The sequence below is a fragment of the Rhincodon typus genome, chromosome 6 (assembly GCF_021869965.1).
Source record: "Rhincodon typus isolate 14 chromosome 6, sRhiTyp1.1, whole genome shotgun sequence".
Lineage (NCBI taxonomy): Eukaryota > Metazoa > Chordata > Chondrichthyes > Orectolobiformes > Rhincodontidae > Rhincodon > Rhincodon typus.
Window position 1 is genome coordinate 18,693,548 of NC_063337.1, and position 26,944 is coordinate 18,720,491.

The window sequence follows — 26,944 nt, forward strand, 5'->3', positions numbered from 1 at the left end:
CTGCTGAGCTTTTCCAGCAACTTTGTTTTTGTTCCTGATTTACAGCATCTGCAGTTCTTTTGGTTTTTACTTAGGATTAAGCTAGTCAGATTTGCTATGAACAGAACTCCTCAATTTATTATGGATCCAGACAGGATGCCCAAACTGTTAAACTCCAAGATAAGGAGAGAGGAACTGGCTCCCCTTCTTTATTCACCCACCCATTCGATTTGTACCAACAAGATTAAAAACTGTACAAAATTCCAGAAAACCATCCAACAAGATATAAACAGAGCTTTACTTGCAGATCGATATCTTGGACCTTCTGGAGACAAAGAAGAAGTGAATGGCGTGACAAAGGCAAATACCTACTGATTGTCTGGAGTAAGAGAGAAAGAGAACAATGATTTCATAAACCCAACTAAAGTTAGAAGACACTCTGGGAAGTATTGTAATGATGAAGGGGTTCAGGCAGGATTAGGAATAGTATTGTTAATACTAAAGTCTTACTGTTACTTGTTCCCTAATAAATTTTTGACAGCTTGCATCAGTACCAACTTGTGTCTGCAGTGATTGACTGTTCTGGTATTGTGGGATAGCTGCATAAATTCATTTAAAACCAGTTGATCGAAGTGTCTAACAGACCTTAAAGGGCTCGCACAACAAAGGAATAGCACCTCATCTTTTGACTAGCCACTTTACAGTCTGTTTGATTTCAGGTTGAGTTCAATAATTTCAGACTGTGATCTTGGCTCCATTTTAACTATAATTGTGTTGCCATGTACCAGCCTGAATACTGTCCAGGTCGTGTTGCAATTGAACACAGACTGCTTCTGTGTCTGAGGACTCTTGAATGGTGCTGTACATCCCCACTTCTGACCTTGTGATAGAGGAAGGTCATTGATGAAGCAGCTGAAGGCATTTACGTCTAGGATACTACCCTGAGGAACTCCTGCAGAGATGTCCTGGAACTGGCATAACTGACTTTCAACAACTACAACCATCTTCTTATATTCCCGGCATGACTCCAACCAACAGAAGGTTGGCTCCATGATTCACAGTGATTCCAGTTTCATTAGGACTCCTTGATGCCACATTCAGTGGAATGCAACCTTGATGTCAAGAACTGTTACCCTCACCTGTGGAATTTAGTTCCTTTGTTTGTATTTGAACCAAGGCTCTCATGAGGTCTGGAGATGAGTGGCCCCAGTGTAACCCAAATTAGGCACCAGTGACCGAGTTATTGCTGAGCAGGTGCTGTTTGATAGCACTGTTGATGACACCTTCTATCACTTTACTGATGATTGAGAGTAGACTGATGGGGTGATACTTGGATGTGGTACCTATCAAGCTGTCTTGGATAGTGTCTAGTTTCTTGAGTGTTGTTGGAGCTGCTTTTACAGATGTTTTCCACATTGTCGACTAGATGTCAGCATTGCAGCTGTACTGAAATAGTTTGGCTAGGCGTTTGGGTAGTTCTGGAACCCAAGTCTTCAGTACTATTGCCAGAGTGTTGACAGGGCCCGTAGCCCTTTCAGTATCCAGTGCTTCCAACCATTTCTTGATACCGCATGGAGTGAATCAAATTGACTGAAGATTGGAATCTGTGATGCTGGGAAGCAGTGGCAGAGGCTAAGGTAGATCATCCACTCAGCACTTCTGGCTGAAGATTGTTATGAAACCATGTCATAAACAAAAAATCTCCAACAAGTACTATATTTCCTCCGATAAATTGGTTCTTTCTAAAAGAAAAGGAACTCAAACTGCGAATATGGTTTACTATTAACCTGTACTTACTCAACACAATTGAGTGCGCTAGATTACCCATACAATTTAAACATATTTTAACTTAGCCTTGCACCAGGGAATGTCAGAGATTGTGCATGAATGACACTGATTTAGTAAATTATTTCATAATTGACATCCTTGTGGAAGCCCAGGATATTGGTTAGGCCACTTTTGGAATACTGCATTCAATTGTGGTCTCCTGCTATAGGAAGGATGTTGTGCAACTTGAAAGGATTCAGAAATTACTTACAAGAATGGTGCAGAAATTGGAGGGTTTGAGCTCTAGGGAGAGGCTGAATAGGCTGGGGTATTTTCCCTTGAGTGTCAGAGGCTGAGGGGGTGATTTTATAGAGGTTTATAAAATTATGAAAGGCACGGATATGGTGAATAGTCAAGGTCTTTTTCTCAGGATAGGGAAATCCAAAACTAGAGGGCATAGGTTTAAAGTGAGAGGGAAAAGATTTGAAAGGAACCTGAGGGGCAACCTTTTCACACACAGATTGGTGAATTATAGAATGAGCTGCCAGAGGAGATGGTGGAAGCTGGTACAATTACAGCATTTAAAAGGCATCTGGATGGATACATGAATAGGAAGGGTTGGGAGGGATATGGGCCAAATGCTGGCAAATGGGACTAGGTCAGATTAAGATATCTGGTTGCCACAGATGAGTTGGATCAAAGGGTGTGTTTCTGTGCTGAATACTCTATACTGTGCTGTAACTCTATGACTCAATGGATAACGTTGCTGATGGCCATTAATTACTGCAAATGAAGCAGCATAAAGTTACAGTCCGTGCTGCCTTCTACTCTTAAAATACCATTCTCATTTGGGAATTCAACTATTTTTCCTGAAAGATAAGTAATTGGGAAGCTTACAGTTCAGATTAAACCTTAAAATTGCACTCATGGTATGACGATACTATGAATTTGAGAAGTGTATTTTATTCTGGTTTCTTTTATGAAGAAAGTTGTGATAGAGGTGGAAATCAGTCTACTCAGATCAAATAAAGTAAACAGTTTGTGAGGTCTTGGGTTTTGTTTTAAAGTTGGAACAATAGAAGCAACCTGAATGGGTGGAGTCAGGCTTTCGCAGACCTTGGAACAAAAACATAAGTTGCTGGAAAAGCTCAGCAGGTCTGGCAGCATCTGTGAAGAAAAATCAGAGTTAATGTTTTTGGTCCGGTGACCCTTCCTCAGAACTAGATTTTTTCACAGATGCTGCCAGACGTGCTGAGCTTTTCCAGCAACTTCTGTTTTTGTTCCTGATTTACAGCATCCACAGTTCTTTCGGTTTTTATTCCCACAGAATGAGGATTTTTAGTTTTAGTTATTCAGTAGCAGTTGTTTCTGGGGTCTTGAAGCTGGGTTTGGAAGCTGCAATACACTCTCTCTGCTAATCTCTCTCTCAGCATTTTTTCTTGATGATTTTCCTCCTCAACTGGAAAATTGCCTGTGAGACCATCTATTTTACTCAATTTGCCTTTGACAAAGGTATGTTTATGGGATGTTATTACATTGGAACAGTTACTGCTTAGTAGTTAAGAGTCTATTATTCTGTCATGTTTTCCAAAAGGGTTAAGTTATTCCAATTGTTCTCTGTTCTGTTTGTATTTTAACTACAGTATACAAATAAAGTATGTTTTGCTTCAAGACTGGTAGTTTGACCAATCTAATTTCATCCAGAAGCAACGCCTGGCACTTTCCTTCAAAATAAGAAAAAAAAAAATGAGGGTTTAGCCTATTTCTTAATATATTTTGAGGGTGTTTGGTCTGGTCCATAATTAATTGGGGGCCTTTGTCAGGATCAACTCTCAAATTCTAGGTTGTGTTTAGGGTTGTTGGGGTTTTTTACTTGGTATGGACTACCCCTGGAAATATAATTGGTTCAAGGGTCAAATTTATTCAAGGAAGTTATGGATAATTAAGTAATAAAACAATTCAAATCCACTACACACCATCCAGAATCATAGGGAGCATAGGAATAGTGGCATCAAACAGTAAAGACCATGTTGAGGGCTTATAGCCAAGACCATCTAGAAGACTGGATAAAGGAATTCCAATTGTATTTTTTTTCAATGAGGGATGCATCAAGTGAATTAACTAAACTCGGTCTATTTGAATTAGTTTTGGGGCATGAGGTGAGAGGACCACTGAAATTAATTAATGAGAATTTGCTGAGTCAGAGTTCAGAGACCACACATTTGGATTATGTGTCAAATTTTAGGGAAAGATTAAATAGAGCAGATGAGTTGTGTAGACAGCATTTGAAAGTAGAACACCATGTGATGAAGCAGGAAGCAGATAAGAAATCACAAATTCGTAGTTTTGCTAGAGGAAATAAAATGTTAGTGTTACTTCCAGTGGTAGGTGATCCTTTAAAGGCAAGGTTTAGTGGACTTTATCAAATCGAAAGGAAATTGTGTGAGGTGAACTATTTAATAAGAATGCCAAATGGAAAGAAATCTCACAGAGTGTGTCATGTGAATACGCTCAAAAGGTATTTTGATAGGGAAGGAATGCATAATGAGAATGTAGTACTGTTTACAACATAGAATGAAGAACCAAGTTCAGACGATTCTGAATTGGACATTCCTCAAATTAAATTGGACAATGATGAAGTTCGAAAAAATTGTGATAAATTATTGAGTTACCTTCCAGATGTAGAGATAGGCAATGCCATTCCAATTAAGCAACATCCTTATAAACTTAATCCTTTAAAGTTGGCACAGGTTCCAAAAGAGACTGAACACATGCTCAAAGACAATATAATTGTCAAAGAAATTTCAGACAACTCCAGCAGAATGCCACCAAACACATCTTCCCCTCACTCCCCCATCTGCATTTCACAGGGACCATTCCCTCCAGGACACCCAAGTACATTCCACAACCACCAACACCAAACCCCCTTTCCCATGGCACCTTCCAATGTAACCGCAGAAGGTGCAACACCTGCCCCTTCACCACCTCCCTGCTCACCATCCAAAGGGCTAAACAGTCTTTCCAGGTGAAGCAGCACTTCACCTGTATCTCCTCCAATCTTGTGTATTGTATTCGCTGCACCCAACGTGGCCTACGCTACGTTAGAGAAACTAAACACAGTCTGGATGACCGCTTTGGAGAATACCTCCGGTCTGTGCGCAAGCAGGACCCCGACATTCCTATAGTCGGTCATTTTAATACAACATCCCACTTGTGTGCCCACTTGTCTGTCCTCGGCACGTTGCAGTGCCCAGTGTTGGCCACTCCTGAATACACCGAAGACATTCAACATGGTTATCGATGTGAGTGATTTGAGTGTCAGTGCTGTAGTCTTACAAGGAGACAATGAGAAGAAAGAAAGACCTATTAAGTATTTTTCCAGAAAACTGAACAATCATCAACAGAAATATTCCACATCGAGGAGACTTTGAGCTTTGTTTTGGCGTTTCAGCATTTCAACAGTAATGTGTCTGAGATAATTGGATATGCTGATCATAAGCACTTAAATAATTTGGAAAAATTTAAGGATAAAAATTCCAGACTGTTTAGATGGAACTTATAGTTGCATCCATTCAATTTGAAAATAATACACGTGGCAGGACAAGAGAACATATTGCCGATGCGTTATTGTGACTTTGATAAAGGAAGACGGAGGCGTTTGGCGGCAGGTAAAAATGGACTGAAATGGATTGTAGTAGCGAATGTTTGCATGCAATGTATATGTATTGAAATGTGCAAATAGTATGTTGTCCAGGACAGGGTGTCTCTAAGATCCTGCAGAGTCCTTGGCCAGCGTACACAATAATTTACCCAGGCACATTAGCATGTACTGGGAAAGGACCACACAGCACAAGCCTGCAGTCAGTGAACCAGGTCGTGATTTTATTTGAAGACAACAAAGGTAAGAATTAATTTTTACAATTTTAATAACTCTATTTTTAACTATCCAATTCTTTTGAAACTTGAAATACTTCCCAGATACTCGTAACTTTCGCTGATCTGTCAAATTCTTCAGTCTAATCCACTCTTCATGGATTCTAATTCACTCTCTGGTTGGAAGGCGAGCTGCTCTGGTCACTTCCTTATCCCAACATACCCTTAGGTCGGCTGAAGAGTGGGGTCCCCTTAAGTCCTGCCAACCATCCTGTTTACCTACTGGAACATTCCAAAGACTTGACCAATCAGAGGTATCGAATTAATTGGTTTTATCACCTTGAAATGCTGCTAATGGCTCTTGATGACTTGCTTAACTGTGAAGCCTTTGATGTGCCTGCTGTTGGGCCTGGAAATCCACTTTTGACCCAAAATATACACCTGGTCTTTTATTTTACTGAGACATGTCTGCCCCATGCATCTAGTGTTGTTGGTTTGTCAGGAAGGGTTGAATTGCCCTTTCACACTTCCTAATATGTTCTGGTGCCTCTCTGGTTTTCGGTTGTCTGGGCTCAGATCTTGCAAGGAATTGGCCCTGGGCAGAATTGTCTCTTGTGTGTCTGTCTTGGCTCAGACATTCCCAGCATACTTTGCTTTTTTGGCCATTTTTATGACCTGTTCATTTCAGTTGCTGTGCCTGTATTTCTGGCCTCCCTTTTTAATGTCTTTTTTCACTTGAGCAATCGCAGGCTACTACAAGCGTAATACTAAAGGTTTTTTTTAAAAATGAAGCCATCTTTGTATATTGATGTCATTGTTTTTAAGGGGGGAGGTATATTTTGTCCTTTTTTTAATGAAGGAAGGTTGACACAGAGCCACCAATTGGTCCAGTCAGAGTCAATAAAGTTAACAGTTTGTGAGGACTTGGGTTTTGTTTTAAAAGTTGGAACAATAGAAGCAGCCTGAACGGGTGGCATCAAACTCCCACAAAATAAGGATTTTTAGTTTTAACTTTTCCCCAGCAGTTGTTGCTGGGGTCTTGTAACCTGATTTTGAAGCTGCAGTACATCTCTCCTTGCTACTCTCTCTCTCAGAGGTTTCTTTTGATGTTTTTCCTCTTGGACTGGAGAATTGCCTGTGAGACAATCTATTTTACTGAATTTGCCTTTGCCAAGGGTGTGTTTATGGGGTATTACTATTTTGGGACAGTCACTGTTTAGTTGTTAAATAATCTATTATTCTGTTAAGTTTTCCAGGAGAGTTAAGTTATTCTAATTTCTTCTTTTGTTTGTTGTATTTTAACTATCGTGTAAGAATAAAGTGTGTTCTTCTTCAAGATGGGGAGTTTGACAAATTGAATTTCATCCAAAATGCAATGCCTGGCACTCCCCCTTAAAATAAGACAAAGTTACAGTCTAGGCTATCTTCTTAATATATTTTGATGGGGTTTGGTCTGGTCTATGACAATAGCTCGTCCAAGGAATTCGCTCTCTAAATCTCTCCATCTCTCTCTTCTCTTTTAAGACAGTCTTCAAAATTGATCACTTTTGTCAAGTTTTTGGTCATGTGTACTTTCATATCTCAGCATGTTTTTTTTAAAAATCCATTAACCTTCTGTGAATATCTGTGGGAACTTTTATTCCATTAAAGACACTATATGCATTAAAAATTGTACCATTATTACTTTGCTATCATCTGTCTTTACACACTAAGTCAGTCAGTAAAGATAGTACATCAGATTTCTACTCTGAATTGAAATAGTTTATCTTGCATTAGAAGCATTATAACTGTTCCTTGGAAGCAAAATAAACTCAACAAAGCTTTCTGCTGCTGTGACTATCCAGTGACCAGGCCTAGAGTGCTCAAGTAGAAATTGAGTATAGTGATTGAATCAACGTCACCCAACTAGACCTCATAGAAATTGCATTCCTTGATTGGAGATATTAATCTGGTCCAAACAGGGAGCCCTGGTTTACAGATAAGAACAGGAGTGTCAGAGATTCCACTCACTCTGTGTGCTGTCTCTGACGAGGCAGTGCTAGAGTCAAGGAGTTTCCATGTGTAAATAAAGGATGACTTGGAGTTATTTCATTGGGCAAATCTGATTTAGCTGTGAACATTAGCACTAGTCTGCCAATATTCAAAACCTGAAGTCAAACACGAAAGTGAACAGCTTGGATGATTTAGAAGAGAGACCCTACAATCTAATGAGTCCTACCCTATGCTTTTAGGAGAAAATGGTAAGGGAAGTGGCATAAATAGGAAGCAGTGAAAGAAACATTCGAGCAATTTTATAGAAAACAGGAAAAGTAACTTGCCAATAAAGGCAAATTCACACTGTGCTCTCTAGAAAGTCTACTGATATCTGTGATCAATTTTCTTCTTGCTAGTGTTATTAAGCCTGCTACTTCAGAGCAGACATCATGAGCTGCTTTAACTTCTCAACATCACATTTTGTCATAATAAAAGCTTGATTTTCTTTTTGCAGCAGGTTAAGTGTATCCACAATCATCATTCCTCTGGTCACTGAACCTTGTAACTCCACGCTTACTCCATATCGTATGTGTTGTGTGACAACACTCTCATCAATTGCAGCTGCCATTGCAAAAGAATCACAGGACACAAAGCCAGGTTCAAAATACATCTCTCCTTTGCTTTGCTTGCCTTTGGCAAATTTTTTACTGTGTGCCGTTATCTTCTTCATGAAGGAAGCTTTCTCAGTGTCTTGGTTTACCCACTCCTCAAAAAACTCCTGTAATGGATACAATGAAAAGCAAACAACTTTGTACATCATCCAAGGTAATTATCTGGAAAACCAAAGAACAATCTATCAACGGTTAAAATTCTTTGCAATACGAGGTACCTCTCATTATAAGAGTAAATATCTTAATATATTGAAAACGTTTCTCATGCTTACTAGGTAAATTGAAAATCCACAGGTTTTACATTTACAGCCTCAGAGGAAAGAGCAAAACCACTGTATTGATGGGGAAATGCAGACCTATAGTACTATAATGGTAATTTTTAGATTATTTTTCCCATTAACAACCTCATATTAATTTACTATCAGTCATGAATAACTCTACCTTTGTGAATGGATTTAAGCTACAATTGAATATATATTTGAAGGGGATAAAATTACAGGGCCAAAGCAAATGAAGAAAGGAATGGTGTAATTGGATAGCCCATGAAAGAGCAGTTAAAGGCACAATGGGTTAAATTACATCCTTCTTTGGCCTATTATTCTATAATACTAAGAAAGGAAGCAGACAGCTACGCAAGTCAGAATTGAAAAATAAGCAGTGACAGCAGACCCTTGTAAGTGTAAAATGGGCCACATTGACACCAAGATCAATGAATACAAATTGGACAAGTTTGTAGGTGGTTGCAAACCAGGAGAACTAATGGATTGAGAGGAGGCACCTCTGAAATTGTAAAAACAAATTGGACAAGTATGTCATGGCAGAATAATGGGCATTCAGATTCAATATTAGAAAGTACATAGTTCAACCCATAACAAGGAGTACTGGTGGTCTTTCAATAGTACTTCTACCTTAAGAATATCCAAAGACTCTGCTTCCACCTTCTTTTGAACAAGAGAGTTCCACATCCATCTTGCCAAGATCCCTCAGGATCTTAAATGTTTCAGTCATTCAAGTCACCTCTTAGACTTCTCAACCGCACAGATACAAGCAGAGCATGCCTAACCTTTATTCATAAGACAACCCATCCATACCAGGCATTAGTCTAGTAAGCCTCTGAACTGCTTCCAATGTGGTTCCATCCCTTCTTAAATAAAAAGACTAATGCTGTATACAATAACCCAGATGGAGTCTCACCAAAGTCCTGTGCCCCTGAGGCATAGCCTCCTTGATTTGGTAGTCAATTCCCCTTGCAATTAACAATAACATTCTATTAGATTTCTTAATTAATTGCTGTACTTGCATATTAACTTGTTGAGATTTGTCCACTAGGACACACTATTTAAGTATTATGATTTTTTATTCTTCTACCTGAAATTATTAATTCCATATTTTCCCATATTATATTCCATTTGCTGGAGTATTCCCCACTCACTTAACCTAGTTATATTCCTTTGTAATTTCCTTATGTTCTTTCCACAATGTACTTTCCCTTTGGTCATCAACAAATTTAATATCTACACCTTTGGTGCCTTCATAGCAATAGTCTACCCAATGAAAGTATGGGTCAAAATGAGATGATCAATGAGCACGCAGAGGGAATGCCTGATTTACCAAATGAGACAAGGATGTTGCCTATGTTGCAGTAAAGAAAGAGACAATGGGAATAAAATTGTACAGGACAAAAACAGATAAAGACGATGGACTTAAACGTTGGCAGTCCTCAGTCATCCAACAGAGGAGAGGTAAAAAAATGACAGGCTCTAACCACAATCTTTCAATCAGCCTCAGATATGGGGTTGGGATGGCGAGGTGATAATGGTCTGAAGGATTGAAAATCTTGCCCCCTGTTTTAAAAAGAGGATAGGGTGAAAACTAGCAACAGCAGCCTAGTCTGGATGATTTTAAAGTCAATGAACCAGAACAAAATTAATTGTCATTTGGAAAAGTGTGAGCTAATCTTCAAATATCAGCAGATTTGCTAAAGACAAATTGTATTTGATTAACTTGATTGAGTTAGTTGATGTACTAGCAGAGAATCTTGAGGGTAGTGTAGTGAAATTACAGTAACTCCCAATTTAACATGGCCCCCATTTAACATTGCTTGGTCTAATGTTGGATTGTTAAATGAAGCGTCCATCCTTGTTTAATATGGCAAGATCCATCTTAAATTTGTTTCATGTCTGGCTGACATAATGATGTGCGACTCAACCGGTGCTATTGTGGACATCTCCCACTCCCTAACACCCCACTTTTTGCCAATCATTCTGCCACAGCCTGTCCTGCTCCCAAACCTATTCTCTTGCTGACAGTCAATGCTTGTGGCCTTTGTGCTGCCTAACGTATGCTGCTAATCCTCGGGCTTGTGGCCCTTGCCACTCCCAAACTCACCCACTGACTGACTGCCCACTTCCTGACTGTCCTGCTCGTTCCTCTCCTGCACTTGATTTGGTGTTCACAGTCCAGATCCATGTGCTATCTGAAGCTGCAGGTCTGATAATGCAATTTTGTGAGTCCTGAAGGTGCTGAAATGCCACTGTTTTCAACGCCTTCCTGTCCTGAACTCTCGCTGTCAGCAAAAGCTTTGGAAATGAGCAACTAGAGGCAGGAGTAGCAGCTCTAACCATCAATAGCACTGTCAATGAGCTGGCAAGGGCATGAAGGGCTAAATGGCCTACTTCCATGAAATATTGAAACAAAACTCAATTTAGCAAAAATAACTTGCATTTATATAGTGTTTTTAATACAGATAACAACATCTCAGGATAGTTTGTAGATGTGTGTGGAAAGAATGAATGCTAAGCTAAAGAAGGAGATATTGGGATGGGTCAAAAGGTTTTCAAGAGGATCATAGGAGAACAGGGAGCTGGATGGGTTGGTGAAAGCAGAGGAGATGACAGGACAATGGCACTCAAGTCAGTCCATGTGAAAAAGTCATCTGCTCAGATTCTGTGATAGGACAGTGGGATTTTGCATCAGAGGCATTGTAGAGATGCAAGAAACATTTTCTGGTAAGAAACAGGAATGCCTCTCCTTACCTGAGGTGTTTCGCATTGAATAAATGAAGGATCATTAAAAACATGACCTTGAAGCCTTAATATTAAAAATTTAGTAAACCTACAGATGCAAAATGCGGCAGGATTGATGAACCCAACCAAACACTTCACAAGACAAGGGCCAAAAATCAAACAGAGATTGTCCAGTGCTTTAAAAGGAGCTCTCTCTGAAGGTTCTTTGGAGAAATATGCCATACACTGTTCTACAATGATCCCTAGATGGTTTACATATAAAGATCCCAGACTCTGATTTGTTCGAAGTCTCTCTTAGATTAACGATAAAAATGTAGTGCATTGAAACATCTGCATTTCCTCCAGATGCAGATGTTACCATTTCTTTGAAATCTTGTACATTACATTGAAGCCTAGCAATTCAGTCCTAAGATCCCAGCATCAGCAAACTGCTGTTACTTGTTGTAATTACCCTGTGGCAGTATAACTTTGCTCTTCCTCTCTTTAGGTTAATAAAAACCAGCAGGGGAAATGTGTCTAATTATCAATCTCCACAGCAGAGCACACTGCTTTCACATGGGATGCATCTCATGTCCATCAGCAATTTCTTTACTTTCCAAATCAAAAGACGTGTGCATTGTTATGATCCCAGCTGATGTTATTACCAATTAAGTCAGATCCCAGATTAAAACTTGTCTTGATAGATAACAAGGTGTAGAGCTGGATGAACACAGCAGAAATCAACTTGGCTACAGTTAGTTATTAACTTCAAACACACTGAAAATCCACATGCTACAAACAAAAGACAAAAAACCAAATTTACGATAAATTATACGAGAAGTATATATAAATAAGAGTTTCCATAACAATATGTATCCAATGATCTTATTTTACATTTAAGATTATTTTTTCAACAGCTTACCCAAGGCAGCGCCTGACGAAGACAATATTCCCAAGTCGCTATGTACATGGGGCACACAAAATGATTCAAGACAATATAAGCTGCTTCAGGATCTGCTGCGAAGTTAAATTCAGAACAGATTGCAACATTCCCCCTGCCTTCAAAGATAAAAACATGAAATGAAATTAATTCCTTACAACGTTAACAGCTTCTTAATCCAGGCACATTTGGGGAAAATAAATGCTTGGCATTGATTGATAAATATCAACATTGGATGGAATTGTCAATAGCCAAAATATCAAAAGCACATACTTTAAGAAATCAAGTGCACAACGGACCACTGTCACATTTCAGAAATTCTGAGACTGTTTCCATGGAGAGAGTTTGATGCAGTATTGGTTACAAAATACTACTCCTGAGCTGAACTTGAAGATTTAAACTTGATGAAGCTAAGCCCGGAAGGTATGGCTACACACTGAAAGGGACAGAATTGTAATATACTCATTATTTTGTGTTCGCAAATGCAGTTGTATTGATTGGAAAAATTTGACAATGAAATAGGTGATTTATGTTAACCTTCTTCTCCCTGGGTGTGCTATCAGACCACCTTCATGAAAACAATGCAAACAGGTTCTTCTGCAATATTTGGATCATGCTGTTTTAGAAGCTGTTATAGGACAAAGAGAATCGACTCGTCAAAGTACTCAGAATGCTCATAAGAATGTTTGATGCCACACAATCTACAAGGTATTTATGGTAGGACAAATTTGTAAAAGCTACTATCTGCAGTAATACTGTTATTCCAGATGTAGTTTATTAACACAGGAAATTGTTATCTGTTCAGCATGATAATATGGTTCACAGACATTTTAGAGATACAAGATGATCAGTTTTCATAGAATCATAGAACCCCTAAAGAGTGTAAACATGCCCTTCGGCCCAACAAGTCCACACCGACCCTCAGAGCATACCACCCAGACCATTCCCCATAACCCACCTAATCTGCACATCCCTGAACACTATGAGCAATTTAGCATGGCCAATCCACCTAATCTTCACATCTTTGGACTGTGGGAGGAAACTGGAGCACCCAGAGGAAACCCACGCACATACGGGAGAATGATGCAAACTCCACACTGTCACCTGAGGGTTAAATCGAACCCAGGTCCATGGCACTGTGAGGCAGCAGTGCTAACCACGGAGCCACTATGCCACTGTTTTCTTGAGACAAAGATAAGGGAGAAAATATGAATATGGATTACTATAAAATAGTCCAGGCATTAGGAAAATTACATACAATAGGAATACAGAATCAATTGTATACAACAAGATAAATGTCCTGTACTCTAATTGAGAAAATATTATTTTCTGAGTTTCCCCAATGTCTCATTGAATGAGTGCACACATAAAGGGCTGTTGTGTTGTAATGATCAGGAAACGATCAGCTTGGATGTCTGTTTGCTCTGGTCATTAGCTTACATCAATCAACTTAGCACTGTAATTAGGACATAGGGATAAAAAAGATTCCCAAACCTGGATTACTGCAAGTACATATATTCAATATCAGGTGAGGATTTAGTCAGGTTCAGGTGTGATGCAACCCACACTTAAGAGAATGATGCAATTAGCTCTTTAGCATACTTTCCATGTTTCCTCCCATGATGTATAAATGCTTTAACTTCGATGGAAAGGTGCGGTCCATTTTAAATGCCAGAGCAACATTGGTCAGGGGGCCAGTAGCCACAAGTGAGACCTGTTGAGTAATACATAAATACTGATCAAAGTGACTGAGAGATACAGAAGTCACATTGGTAAATGATATTGTAAACTTCAGAAGTTTAATAACTGTTTATGGATTGACAGAATCAACACAAATAAACACAAGGGAAGCAATAACTCTGTCAGGAATAAGCTGTAAAGGGACAGAGAGAAGCAGTTACATAGGGGATTGAAAGCAATGAGCCATGTCTGGGAATATAAGGAGTCAAGGCAATATGAACAAAACTGTTTTGACACCTGTTTGATAACTGGCTGCCTTATGCCAGAAGGACAAATGACTGATTGCTAAAGAATTTAAGGTGTTAATTGTAAGACATGCTGGGTTTTCAGCAGACAGTTAAGGTCAAATGTAACAAGGAACAGAGGAGTTACTTCTGATAAGGAAGTAAGCTGCAGACTCAAAAACTCCAGAACAGTAATCAATATTTTGGATGAAAAAAGCCAAATGATCACCAACAATGTCACCGCACAGATATGAAGATTAAAAATACTATAAGAATCCAATACCAGAACTCTTCAGCAGCAGAACTTTGAAGAACAACACTGCACAAGAATCAAACCCTGGACATCAGAGGCGACACTGTTGGTTGGACTCATAGCTAAATTCTACCATGAATCAGGTAATAGCCAAACTGAATTGTGAGGCTTAACTTGCTTATGTGAGGCGTCTTAATTTAGTTGCTACATGCCTTAAAGGTTCAATCATTGTTTCAGTTTTTGATTGTCTGTGAGATTTCATAATAAGTAGCTGAATTAAAGGTAGCTTGTGTTGATTTACTCATAACAGTAGCCTGTCACAATGGACTTGTGCAATAGGAAACTGTATTTTTTTATCTCTTTTAAGATTAAGTTCAAAACAAGGATGGCATTACTTTAGAATTAGAGCTAGGCTGTTCAGTGGTGATCTCAGAGAGTACTGTACTGTATAAAGTCTTGGCTAAGTTGGCAATTTATCACCTTACAAGTTTTGGAGAATAAGTAAATTGAACATTTAAAAGACTAAGATTTACAGATTTTTGTTAGGTAACATTAAGTAATACAGTGTCGAGGTGTGTTGTTATGTATCAGTCATGATCTAATTGAATGATTGAACAGGTTTCAAGAACTGAAATGTCTCCTATTCTCTGTCGCACTGACTAACGAATTGTATTTCATGATACATATACATCGTACTTGACCAGGATGTTCAGTGACTGTTCTTATGATGGCATTTACTGCATGTTCAGCTTGTATGTGTTCCAAACCTGGAGCATTACAATCTGGAACATCACCTAGACCATCCTTTCCATGGTACTGGCCACCATTTAGCTGATCTTCCAGAATAGATGCATCTGCACCACGATATACAGGAATCTGCAATCATAAGGATAAAAAACATCTTTAATAAAATTCATGGGAATGAAATGTAATGGTTGTTACATAGAATGATACCACATAAATATATGGATCTGGACTTCAAAGCCCTGTGTTACTAAGGCAGGATTTCTGGCCACAAACTGGCTCACCCTTAACTGTAACAAAAGGTCAGTTATAGAGAGGAGGTGGTTGACTGTATAAGCTTTCACACTGCCTGTGTTCGACCCATCCCGGGTCTTGATTCTTTTTACTTTGGGAGGAGGGAAATGATTTTAAAAAAACCCTTTCTGCCGCTTTTTGGAAAGCAATCAGTCTGTGATTGGTTGGCAGTTGTAAGCTTGTAACTGACACCGGTCACTGCATGAGGCAGGCATTCCTTATATTGGCCACAGGAGAACTTGACCAGTTGAGATTTTTAATCACAAACATCAGTTCACTGTTTCTGCATTCATCTCATCTGTCAGAAATTTGAATTCAAATTGAGACACCCCTCCTAATTCAATTTCCCAGCACCATATACAATCCACTTTGGTTCTGCCTTCCTAGGCTCAGGAATTTTGGGGCAGTTTTTTTTTCTGTGAGGGCCATGACGTTGTGAATTGTGTTTGAGTACAATTCTGCTGTTGCTGCTGCGAATAGACCACAGCAGCTCGTGGATGCCGAGTCTTGAGTAGCTCGGTCTGTTCAAAGTCTATCTCATTTAGCACAGTGATCGTGGTGCACAACAATATGGGGGTCATTCTCAACGTGAAGAAGGGACTTTGCCTCCACAAACAATGTGCAGCAATCACTTTTACTTTTCCAGAATGGGCAAAAATCTACAGAACAGAGGGATTTAAGAGTTTTCATCCATGAGTCACAAAAGACTAACATCCAAGTTCAATGGGTAATAGGGAGAGCAAGTTGAATGTTGGTCTTTATTTCAAAGGAAATGGAGAGGAGGTAGGGAGCTTTTTAAAAACCATACAAGGCACTAGTCAGACCACAACTGGAATACAGCAAACTGCTTTGGTCCCCTTATCTGAGCAAAGATGTACTGGCATTGGTGACAGTCCAGAGAATGTTCACTAGGCTGATTCTAGGTATGGAGCAACTGTCTTATAAGGATAGGTTGAGTAGGTTGGGTCTGTGCTCATTGGAATTTAGAAGAATGAGAAGCAACCTTATTGAAACATTCAAGATTCTTAAGAGACTTCACATGGTAGATGCAGAAAGGTTGGTTTCTCTTGTGGGAGAGACTAGGATCATCGAGTCATAGAGTCCTACAGCACGAAGACAGGCCATTCAGCCCAAGTGGGTCCATGCCGACCAAAATGTCCATCCACATTTCCCTGCACTTGACCCATATCCTTCTAACTCTTTACTATCCATGTATTCGTCCAAATGCCTTTTAAATGTTGTTAATGTACCCGCCTGAACCACTTCTACTGGAAGCTCATTCCATATGCGTACCACTCTCTGTGTAGAAAAAGTTGTCCCTCAGGTTCCCATGTATTCTTACCCCTCTTACCTTAAACTGATGCCCTGTAGTCCTTGATTTCCCAACCCTGGGAAAAAGACTGAGTGCATTCACCCTATCCATGCCTTTCATGATCTTATACGGTTCTATAAGATCCCCCTCAGGCTCCTACGCTCTAAAGAAAAAAGTCCTAGCTTGTCCAACCTCTCCTTATAACTCAGTCCCTTGAGTCCTGGCAATGTCCTTGTAAATTTCTTCTGCACTCTTTCCAGTTTAATAACATCTTTCCTATAGCAAGAACACAAAACTCCAAGTGCGGCCTCACCAACATCCTGTACAACTGCAACATAACTTCCCAACTTCTGTACTCAGTGCCCTGACTGATGAAGGCCAGTGTGCCAAACACCCTCTTCACTGCCCTGTCTACATGTAACTCCATTCTCAGAGAACCGTGCACCTGCAATCCAAGATCCATCTGTTCCACTACACTCCTTAAGACCATACCATTCACCATGAAACTCCTACCTGGATTTGACTTTCCAAAATGCAACACTTGACACTTATCTATATTAAACTCCATTTGCCATTTCTCAGCCCACTTCCCCAGCTGATTAAGATCCTGCTGCAATTTCTGATAACCTTCCTCGCTGTCCATAATACCACCTATTTTAGTGTGATCCGCAAACTTATTAATCATGCCTTGTACATTCTCATCCAAATCATTGATATAGATAACAAATAGCAATGGGCTCAGCAATGAACCCTGAGGCACACCACTAGTCACAGGCCTCCAATCCGACAAACATCCTTCCATTATTATGCCCTGCTTCCTACGATCAAGCCAATTGTGTATCCAGTTTGCCAGCTGTCCCTGGATTCCATGTGATCTAACCTTCCAGAGAAGCCTACCATGTGGGACCTTATCAAAGGCCTTACTGAAATCCAGATAGACTACATCTACCGCCCTGCCCTCATCAACCTTCCTGGTCACTTCATCAAAGAATTCTAACAAATTTGTCAGGCCTGATCTCCCATACACGAAGCCATGCTGACTATTCCTAATCAAACCCTGACTTTCTAAATGCATGTATATCTTATCCCTCAGAATCCTCTCAAGTAACTTACCTACCACAGATGTTAAGCTTACTGGTCTATAATTCCCAGGTTTTTCTTTGCAGCCCCTCTTGAATAAGGGCACAACATTCACTACTGTCCAGTCTTCCAGGACCTCACCTGTGGCCAACGATGATGCAAATATATCAGCCAGGGCCCCCTGCAATTTCTTCTCTAGCCTCTTGCAGGGTTCTTCGATATACCTGATCAGGATCAGGAAATTTATCCACCTACATACATCCTAAAACTTCCAACACCTCCTCTACTGTGATATGGACTGTCCCCAAGATATCGCCACTCATTTACCCAAGTTCCCAAGTCTTCATGTCTTCCTCCACGGTAAACACAGAGGAGAAATATTCATTGGGGACCTCACCTATCTCCTGCGGTTCCACACATACATGTCGACTTTGGTCCTTGAGGGGTCCTATTCTCTCTCTAGTTATTCTTTTCCCTTTAATATACTTAAAGAATCTCTTTGGATTCACCCTAATCTGCTCAGCAAAAGCTATCTCATGCCTCATTTTCGCCCTTCCGATTTCCTTCTTCAATAAACTCCTGTATCCCCTATATACCTCCAGGGTTTCTGTTGATCCCAGCTGCCTGTTCCTGAGCCGTGCCTCCTTTTTTTTGGTCGAAGCCTCAAAATTTCTTGTCATCCAGGGTTCCATTCTCCTGCCAACCTTGCCCTTCACCCTCACAAGAATATATAGGCCTTGAACTGTAGCCATCATATTTTTAAAGGTCTCCCACTTGCCAGAGGTCCCTTTGCCTGCAAACAAATGACTCCAGTCAACCCCTGTAAGCTCCTGTCTAATTCCATCAAAATTCATCTTGCCCCAGTTTAGAACTTGAACCTGTAGACCAGTTTTGTCCTTCTCCATAACTATTTTAAAATTAATACAACTGTGGTCCCTGGTCCCAAAGTGCTCCCCCACTGCCACCTCAGTCACCTGTCCTGCCCTATTTTGGGTTTGCACCTTCCCATGTAGGACCCTCTATATACGGTAATCTCCAGAAAGGGGTCACACATTTAAAACAGAAATGAGAAGGAATTATTGTCAGGGGACAGTGACTCTGTGGAATTCTTCGCCACAAAGAGCTGTTGAGGTTGGATCATTAAGTAAATTCAAGGAGAAGAGAAACAGATTTTTAATCAGTAAGGGAGTCAGGGTTAAAAGGGAAAAGGCAGGAAAGTGGAGTTGAGAATGACCAGATCAGCTACGATTTCATTGAATTTTGGAGCAGACTTGATGGGCTGAATAGCCTATTTCTGCTCCTACATCTTCTGGTCTTATGGTTTGACCAGCCATTGAAGAAAGTGCAGCAGATGATGTTATTTGACCTTACAGTTCTGAGATTGCATTCCCAATACCTACTGTTCACACATGGAAGGACAACAACCATGTCAATCATTCTAATTGGCAGAATGTTATTAATGGTGTCCAAAAGCTTTATATTGGGTCTCAAATATTCACAAGATTAACAAATTACACTCTGAAATAAAAAAAAACACACTTCCAATATGCAAAAGATATATAGCACACTAATCAGCATAAATTAAAAGATGCAATTTCAAACAGGTGCTGATAGGTTACCACAAAACTGTGGCAAGTGGATTTCAATGTAGGTAAATGTGAGATCATACATTTTTTGGTATCATTTAAATGGGTGAGGGGCAAATTATTAAGGAGTACATAAAAGATAGATAGAAAAAATGCAATTGGCTCTGGCTAGGGAACCTAGGAATTTGGACATTGTCTAAAATTTAGAGTCAGAACTTTCAGGAATGAAATCATGAAATGTTTCTACACACAAAGTATGGTAGAAATTTGGACCACTCTTCCGCAAATGGCAAATGATGCTACCTCAACTATAAACATTAATTCTGTTGATAGAATACATTGATAGTTTTTTTGCTAACTAAGGTTATTAATGAGAAACAAACAGAGGCAGACAACATTATATCGGGGAAAAAACTGATGGCAGACCAACTTAACATGTAATTTCTTTTCACAAAGGAGGACACAAACAATTCCCAAATATGTTGGGGAGCACAGGATCTAGTGAAAGGGAGGATGTGAAGGAAATCAGTGTTAGTAGAGAAGTGGTATAGGGGTAATTGATAGGATTAAAGGCCAATAAATCCCGAAGGCCTGATCCCAGACTACATAAGGAAGTGGCCCTAGGAATTGTGGATGTATTGGTGGTCATCTTTCAAGATTCTATCGGCTCTGGAAGAGTTCCTAAGGTTTGGAGGATTGCCAAATTAATACATTATTTAAAATGGGAGATAGAGAGAAAAAATGAAATTTTTGACTGATTAGCCTGGTATTTGTATAAGAAAAATACTCCAGCATTAGGGAAGACTTGATAGCAGAGCACTTGGTAAACGGTGACAGGTTTAGACAGAGTCAGCATTGATTTACAACAGGGAAATCATGTTTGACAAATGTATTGGAATTTTTCAAAGATGTAACTAATAGAGTTGATACGGGGAGCCAGTGGACTTTCAGAAGGCTCTCAATCAGGTCCCACACAAATGATTAGCATGTAAAACTAAAGCGCATGGAATTGGTGGTCATGTACTCACATGGATATGGAATTGGTCAGCAGCCAGAAACAAAGAGTTGGAAGAAATCAGTCTTTTTCTGAGTGGCATTGATTAGTTGAGTATCGTAGGGATCAGTACATTGACCCCAGCTCTTCACAATATATATTAATGATTTAGATGAAGGAGCTCAATGTAATATCACTGAGTTAACAGGTGAACAAAGCTGGGTGGTTGGGTTTCGAGGTAATACAGTGTGGAGTTGGAGGAACACAGCAGGCCAGGCAGCATCAAAGGGGCAGGAAAGCTGACGTTTCAGGTCGGGACCCAGGGTGGTTGGGTTAGTTGTGAAGAAAATGCAGAGATGCTCTGGTGTGATTACTATAAGTTCAATGAGTGTGCAAATGCATGGCAGATGCAGTATAATGTGGATAAAAGTGATGTTATCCACTTCAGTACAAAAACAGGAAGGCAGTTTCTTATCTGAATGGTGAAAGGGGGAGGTGCAACAAAACCTGGGTGTCCTTATACACCAGTCACTTCAAGTAAGCATGCAGGTGCAGAAGGTGGTGAAGGAACAAATGGTATGTTGGTCTTCATAGCAAAAAGATTCAAGTATTGGAGCAGGGATGTCTTGTTGCAATTGTACAGGGTCTTGGTGAGAGCACACTTGGAGTATTGTGTGCAGTTTTGGTCTCCTTTTCTGCGGAAGGGTATTCTGGCAATAGAAGGAGTACAATAATTCTTGGGATGGTAGGATTGGCATGTGAAGAAAGACTGGATTGGTTAGGACGATATTCACCAGAGTTGACCCTATAAAATTCTAACAGGACTAGGCACAGTAAATACAGGAAGGATGGTCTCCATGGCCAGATAGTCCAGAACCAGGGGTTACAGTCTAAGGATATTGGGTAGGTAGGTCATTTAGGACTGAGATGAGGAGAAATGTCTTAATCCAGGGAGCAGTAAGCCTGTGGAATTCTCTGCCACATAAAGCAGTTAAGACCAAAGCATTGAATATTTTCAGGAAGGATTTAGATATAGTTCTTAGAACGAAGGGTCTCAAATGGTTTGGGGAGAATGCAAGAACAAGGTACTGAGTTGGATTCTCTCACTGGCAGCGTTGTAGATCTACCCATAGCACAAAGACTGTAACAGTTCAAGAGGGCAGTTCATCTCCACCTTCTCAAGGTCAACTAGGGATAGGCACTGAATGCTAATCCTGCCACAACCCACACGTCCAATAAGTGAATAAAAAAGTCAGCCATCACCACATTGAATGACAGAGCACCCTCAAAGAGCCAAATATAATATATAGCACACAGTACCCTTGCGCACAATTGCCATCACATACCTCTGTCCTCTGGCAAACTTTTAGCACTCGAAGTACATTCTTGCACACATTTTCAATGTTTGTATTTCCATGAGCGCATGTTATACCCAGGATCTGCACATTAGGAGCTGCAAGAGCCATCATAATTGCTTGCGCATCATCCACTCCACAGTCAACGTCTAAGAGCAACAGCTTCTTTGACATCTTGAAACTTGTGGCCTAAAAAAAAGGTAAGATTGAATTTAAAACATAGGATTATAGAGCAGGAATACTGTGTTGACCTAGTACCATTCAGCTACAAGGCCTGCTGTGCTAACCTAGATCAGGGCTGATCATCGACCTTAACTCCGTATTCCTGCTCTGTACCCATATACCTTGATGTCATGTGCAACCACAAATCTATTAATGTCTAACTTGAAAACAAAAGTTTTTGGCTTTATGATCTGGGATTAATACACTGGCTGCATTGAACACTGATGAGAGAATGGGAAGATGTAACTTTTTAGCATTGCAAACATTGTTTATTTGCTGCTTCTTTTAGTATGACTTCAAACCAATCAATATGAGTTGGGTTTGAGGCAGGCTGGTCAACGTCAGTCTTCAGGCTTGGACTTCAAAGTAACACTATTTATTATACTTTAACACATGGTAGACCTATAATCTGACTTACAGTTACATTAGATAATAACTAATCTTTCGTCATTTTGTGTTCATGTCCCTATGTTATTTGTGTTTCTTCCAGGCAGATTGCCCTCATCTGTTTAACTCCACTTGCACTGTAGTATTTATCCCCAATGCAGTTTCTTAACATCATCACAAAGTTACTCCAAGTTTCTAATGCACTTACACAACACCCCATCCCAAATTTTGTTTCATTTGCCTTAACCACTGACCCATGATGCTGGCAAAAGTATCAAGTTTAAATTTGGTGGGATGACAATTTATAGACAATTTCTGTCAAATCTACATCAGGCAACTGTTTAAATTCTCCTCGGGAATGGAAAGAAATGTATTCTATTGCAGTATTGACCTGTTCTTTAAGGAGCTGTTCCAAGGTATGAGTCTGAATATTGGTCAGAGACAAATTTCACTTAATTTAGTGCTTGGTTTATTGTTCAGAATGACTCACAACTTTGAGAAGTGACCTTTTTCTCTACAATATTAATTTTGGAAGGTTAGACAGTCTTGTCCTCATTGATGTAAGAGTTTGGAAACACATCGGTGACAAGATACTGTCGTATTCAATTGCTTAGAGTTTCACGTTGACGCTGTCACGTGCAGCATATTGTTCAGGTTAGATGTCAGTGTTTTACATCATCCACACTCTTGTAGAATGTTCTGAATTAAATTTACATTTGTTGTGTAATACCTCTTTGGCAGTTTTCAAGATCCTGTTTTTAAGGCAGCTCTTTCTAGAGTGCTTATTTGGGAGATGGCGTGTTTTTCACTGGGAGGTCAGTTCACAAAGTATGTATGTGCAAAAAGTTTCTGCTTGTGTAATCTAAACCTTTTCTTAATGTCAGGAGACATAGCATAAGATTCAATGTTTTCCTGACTATATTAAAGATGACTGCTGGTCTTTTGACTGTATCAAAATGCATGCCAAAAAAGACTTCTACATTATTGAATAAAACTTGCCTTTCTTGCTCAAAATGTTGAAATCACAATGATTTGGGTGAGAAAACCATCACCTGAAAATTCCCCTCTAAGCCACTCACCACCCTGGCTGGGAAATTGAGTGCCATTCCTTCAGTATCACTGGATCAAAACCCTGGACCTCCCTCACTCATGGTATTATGGGTCTACCTACACCAAATGGACTGCGGCAGTACATGAAGGCATCTCACCACCACTTTCTCAAGGTCAGTTGGGGACGGGCAATAAATGCTAGCCCTGCCAGCAACAATCAGGTACCACTAGTGATATTTGAGAAGTTTTGACCAACCTCACTCCTTACTTGCCTATCATTTACCAGGTGTTTTGATTTCATATTGAGTGTTTGGGTTCATTAAACACCGGCCAAGAAGAAGGCAAAGTCAAGGACTGTTGTAGAGTCATAGAGTCATACAGTACAGAAACAGGCCCTCCAGTTCAACCCTTCTGCATCAACCAAACATCCCAGTCTAACCTAGTCCCGTTTGTCAGCATTTAGCCCATATCCCTCTAAACCCTTCCTATTCAAATACCAACCAGGTGTCTTTTATATGTTGTTTATGAACCCACCTCTACCACTTCCCCTGGCAGCTCATTCCAGATATGCACCACCCTCTGCATGAAAAAGTTAGCCCTCAGGTCCTGTTCAAATCTTTCCCCTGTCACCTTAAACTTTTGTCCTCTACCCTACTTTGCGAAAAAGACCTTGGCTATTCACTCTATCCAAGCCCCTCATGATTTTATAAACCTCTATAAGGTCGCTCCTCAGCCTCCAATGCTCCAGGGGGAAAGGCCCCAGCCTATTCAGCCTCTCCCTATAGCATAAGCCCTCCAATCTCAGTAACATCCTTGTAATTCTCTTCTGCATCCTCTCAAGTTTAACAACATCCTTCCTATAGAAGGGTGACCAGATTTGCTTTATCTGGCCAGTGTTCTGTTTTTTCTTGATGTAAAATATTGATCAAAAGCTGCTGGGGTGACAGTCAAACAAAATTACTTCTCATCTGTTGTTTGCATGGCACACGATCTGATATTCTTCCCATGTGGTACAGCAGTATTCCGAAAGTGGCCTAACCAATGTCCTGTATAGCTGTAACATGATATTCCAACTCCTACACTCAGTGTCATGACCAATGAGGGCAAGCACATCAAACGCCTTCTTCACCATCCTGTCTACCTGTGAATCCACTTTCAAGGAATATGCACCTGCACCCCTAGGTCTCCTTGTTCAGCAACACTCCCCAGGGCGCTACGATTTACTACATAAGTCCTGCCCTGGTTTGCCTTACTAAAATGCAACACCTCACATTTATCTAAATTAAACTCCATCTGCCACTCCTCAGCCCATTGGCCCATCTAAGCAAGGTCTTGCTGCACTCAGAGATAATCTTCTTCACTGTCCACCACATCACCTAGTTTGGTGCCATCTGCAAACTTACTGAGTATACCTCATATATTCACATCAAATAATTCGTACAAATGATGAAAAGCAATGGAACCAGCACCGATCCTTGTGGCACACCACAGGTCATAGAAAAACTTTTCTCCACCACCACCTTCTGGCTCCTACCTTCAAGTCAATTTTGTATACAATTGGCAAGCTCTCCCTGGACCCCATATGATCTAACCTTACTAACCATTCTACCATGCGGAACCTTGTTGAATGCTTTACTGAAGTCCATATAGACAATGTTTACAGCTGTGCCTTCAATCTTCTTTGTCACCTCTTCAAAAACTCAATCAAGTTAGTAAGACTTGACCTCCCACACACAAAGCCATGCTGATTATCCCTAATCATTCCCTGCCTTCCCAAATGCATGTAAATATTGTCAGGATTTGACTTCAAAGTAACACTATTATCTTTCTTCCTGAATACTATTATATATGGTTATCATATACCAGGCCCTGCTTTATAGTTACATTAGGTAATGACTAATTTTTCTTCATCATGCATTCAAGTCCATGTCCTCTCTGAATATCTTCCAAACAGTCTCACATTCTGGTCATCATTCTAGTCCATTCTAATTTATACCCAGTGGATGTACAGCTCTGTAATATCATTATATGGTTGCACCAGGGTCTTAATGCCCTTACACAGCACTGCTGACTGAAAAACTGTAACATGAATGAAAAGTTAACATTTAGTTTTCTAATACTCAGCCAACTGCTCCTGCTTAACTGAAGTACAATGAACCTTAAGCTCCTGATTGTTTGGAAGTCCAGTATACTCGGACAATGTCTGTACAAAAATTAGGAAAGTATACTTTTGACTATTTTTTCAGCACAATGACATAAGCTACAATATCCTGGAAATTTCTCCATAAACTGCCTCAGCTGAGCTTGAAGGGCTGTGTTTATTTGTGGCCCAAACACTACGGGGAGAGCTTTCTACACATGCACAAATGTAGGGTTACATCATGTTTAAAGTGAGAGATGCCTTTAAGTATTAAATGCAGTTTGTTTTCTGCTTCTGCGTTACCATTTTTTGTTTGCAAGCATGTGTCTTTTAATTGTTTCTTGCACTAAAAATACTTTGGAGCTTTATTTATGATGCAGAGTTTTATTTAAGGTTAAGGTTTGCAAGTTATTGAGTAAAACAAATGATTTTCAAATAATTCCAATTGCAAATACAAGATATCTGGAAGTGGAAAGTAGATCATTTCCATCAGTAACTAGTTAAAAAGTTAAGAAAAATACAAATTTGATTGAACATATAAAATGAACCAACATCTAAATCAGGTTTGAAACGATAACCTAGAATTTGTGGGATGACAGCCAAGTGGTATTATCATTAGACTATTAATCCAGAGGCTGCTCCAGGACATGTTCTAGGTACCAGCATCGACATCCTGCTGTAGTAGATGGTAGAATTTGAATCAATTAAAAATTCTGGAAGTCAGAGTCTCATGATGAGCATGAACTTATTGTTGACTGTCAGAAAAACCTATCTGGATCACTGATGTCCTTTAGGAAGGAAATTGACCTGAAATGCACAACAATGTGGTCAAATCTTAACTTCTCTCTGAAATAGCTTGACAAACCATTCAGTTGTATAAGCCTTGCTAAAAAGGTGTCCTTGTATTTTTCTAACACTCAGCCCATTGCTCCCACTTAATTGAACAACAATTAACCCTAAGCTCTTGACAGTTTGAAAGAATCAAAGAATGAAAAGGTATGGACAACCTGGCATCGACCTAGGCACCTGAAATGACAACAGAAAAACAGCCCTATCAACCCTTCGAAGTCCCCCTTACTACCTGTCGGAGTTGCCCTGGAAGTTCTCAATATTGACTCTGGACACCTTCAGGTCTCATGGCATCTGGTCAAAAATGGGCAAGGAAATCTCCAATTAATTACCATGTCCACCCTCAGCTGATGAATCAGTGCTCATCCACATTGGGTAACACTTGAAGGAAGTACTCGGAAGGTGAAAAACGCACAGAGTGTGCTGTGGGTGGGGGATTTCAATGTCCATCATTAGAGTATCAGTAGCAGTAGTACTGATCCAGTCAGTTGAGTCCTTTAGGACA

At 39.9% G+C, this 26,944-nt stretch overlaps 1 protein-coding gene across 1 annotated transcript; it reads right to left on the minus strand.

Annotated features, from left to right (window-relative positions):
* Positions 1 to 6,988: 6,988 nt before the first annotated feature.
* Positions 6,989 to 21,976, minus strand: LOC109938272 (inosine-uridine preferring nucleoside hydrolase-like). The gene is made up of 5 exons (XM_020536712.2): positions 21,783 to 21,976; positions 15,123 to 15,302; positions 13,812 to 13,923; positions 12,192 to 12,328; positions 6,989 to 8,371 (listed from the first exon to the last, which is right to left on the minus strand). Exons 1-5 carry the CDS (start codon positions 21,963 to 21,965, stop codon positions 8,024 to 8,026), a joined length of 960 nt encoding a protein of 319 aa, XP_020392301.1. The 5' UTR covers positions 21,966 to 21,976; the 3' UTR covers positions 6,989 to 8,023.
* Positions 21,977 to 26,944: the final 4,968 nt, after the last annotated feature.